Source organism: Ixodes scapularis, unplaced genomic scaffold (genome assembly GCF_016920785.2).
Source record: "Ixodes scapularis isolate PalLabHiFi unplaced genomic scaffold, ASM1692078v2 PGA_scaffold5__190_contigs__length_132052651, whole genome shotgun sequence".
Taxonomy (NCBI): domain Eukaryota; kingdom Metazoa; phylum Arthropoda; class Arachnida; order Ixodida; family Ixodidae; genus Ixodes; species Ixodes scapularis.
The window spans coordinates 59,952,452-59,954,177 of NW_024609880.1; the positions used below are offsets into that span (position 1 = coordinate 59,952,452).

The 1,726-nt window shown below is 44.6% G+C and overlaps 1 protein-coding gene across 1 annotated transcript; it reads left to right on the forward strand.

The window, feature by feature from the left end:
* The first annotated feature begins 334 nt into the window (after positions 1-334).
* Positions 335-1,495, forward strand: LOC120840968 (cuticle protein 10.9-like). The gene is made up of 3 exons (XM_040211782.1): positions 335-433; positions 538-591; positions 1,076-1,495. The coding sequence occupies exons 1-3, from the start codon at positions 335-337 to the stop codon at positions 1,493-1,495; spliced, it is 573 nt and encodes a 190-aa protein (XP_040067716.1).
* The last annotated feature ends 231 nt before the right edge of the window (positions 1,496-1,726 follow it).

Genomic DNA, 1,726 nt, shown 5'->3' on the forward strand with positions numbered 1-1,726 from the left:
CAAATAGAGAAGGCTGTAGCAGGGCAGTGCAAATTAAAAAATTATAAAAACAGGAAAAATAAACGTTGTCAACAAGAGAGAACCTCGCAAAGGAAGGGAAAAACTGAGATGAGTTCAGCATATAAAAGACGCAAAATAACATCTCTTCTTTCCCAATTCGTCGTCAAAAGATACGCCTTTTTTTAGCAGACTAAAGCAAAACAAAGAGAAAACGTCTCGTCACATTCCTCTCCTTTAGCCCCTTACACGTTCCGGCGCTATTTAATTCATCTGGCATAGTTTCTAATTTCCACGCCGCTGATTCGTTAGACACAACACAGAAGCATGCTAGGGCATGTCTATAACATACTCTGCGGGGTATATAAGCAACCGTCGGCTACAAACGCACAACGATTTCCAGCCAAGAAGGAAAGTAATCACCATGTTCTCCAAGGTGCGGCAATATCCTTCTGTCTGATAATTGCTTTCCATTCAAATCCACCAGAGGGGGCTGTGATTTCTCTTTCAATTGAATAACGGTTCACATCTCTGTTGCAGGTTCTTTTCTGCTGCCTCGTCGCCTACGTGGCCTGCGGTGTTGTTGTCGAACAGGTAAGTTTACTGATATCAAGTTTTAATATAACATAAAAAATAGAAAACTTTTGAATATCATACGATGTAAATGTTCGTTTCGTTGGCAATTCCCCCAAAGTGAAATATAATGAAAGTACTCTAAAAAACACCCTATATCTCAGACTGTTTTTCCTTAGATATATCTGTGAGCCTTATAACACATAAAAAAATCAAATAACTAAAACACCAAATACAAGCCTAAGAGAACGCGACTGTAGCAAGGCTTGCGTTAAGTACGCATCTGGCTTTCTGTAGGGGCTGTGGTGTCAAAGCCACTAAGAGCGTTTCTTTGGTATTTTCCCTGCCAAGTAACTCGACACTGATATCTACAAAACATTCAAAATTGGCTGTACCCATTCAACTCTATATGTATACACACAACTTAGTCTGTTATAGACCGGACGTACTTCAGTAAGGGGAACTTCCTTCATGTTTGTTTCTTCTTTGCACTTTTCTTCTGCAGGCGCCACCCCAGCCATACAGCTTCGGCTATGACAACGTCGACGAGTTCGGCACCCGGATGACCCGTCAGGAAACCGGAGATGAGTTCAACAACAAGGTCGGGTCCTACAGCTACGTGGATGCCTTCGGTGTCACCCGTCTGGTAAAGTACGTCGCTGACGCCACCGGCTTCCACCCGACCGTTGAGACCAACGAGCCAGGCACCAAGACCTCGGTCCCAGCCGACGCTCCGTTCTTTTCCAACGCCGTTGAGGGCCCACACCCGGTCGTTGTCAAGGCTGCCCCAGTGGCCGCGGTTCACTCTGTGCACGCTGCTCCAGTTGCCGTGCGCGCCGTTCACGCCGCCCCAGTGGTGCACGCTGCTCCCTTCGCCTACGCCCACCACGCCCCCCTGGCTTACGGTTTTGCCAAGCACTTCTAAGAAATTAATAAATTATTGACTCTTGACAAAACAAGGTCTCGTGATACCGTCCTTCCTATAGGTTCTATTGAGACGATAGAGACACACTAACAGATTTCTACAAAAGATTACATAGTCAAGGTTTATATCAAATGATTAGGTTATTTGTGTGAACATACATTTATAATTTAATCTGAACTATGATAATGAAAATGCTACATTTCGCTTGCATCCACAAACAACCTCGGTCCC

What these genes read in the sequence shown, in the direction of transcription:
- LOC120840968 (XM_040211782.1), top strand. Translation starts at nt 335, where the DNA reads ATGTCTATAACATACTCTGCGGGGTATATAAGCAACCGTCGGCTACAA. An exon ending in TAATCACCATGTTCTCCAAG is followed by an intron (nt 434 to 537) that starts GTGCGGCAATAT and finishes TCTCTGTTGCAG; the next exon opens with GTTCTTTTCTGCTGCCTCGT. An exon ending in GCGGTGTTGTTGTCGAACAG is followed by an intron (nt 592 to 1,075) that starts GTAAGTTTACTG and finishes TTTCTTCTGCAG; the next exon opens with GCGCCACCCCAGCCATACAG.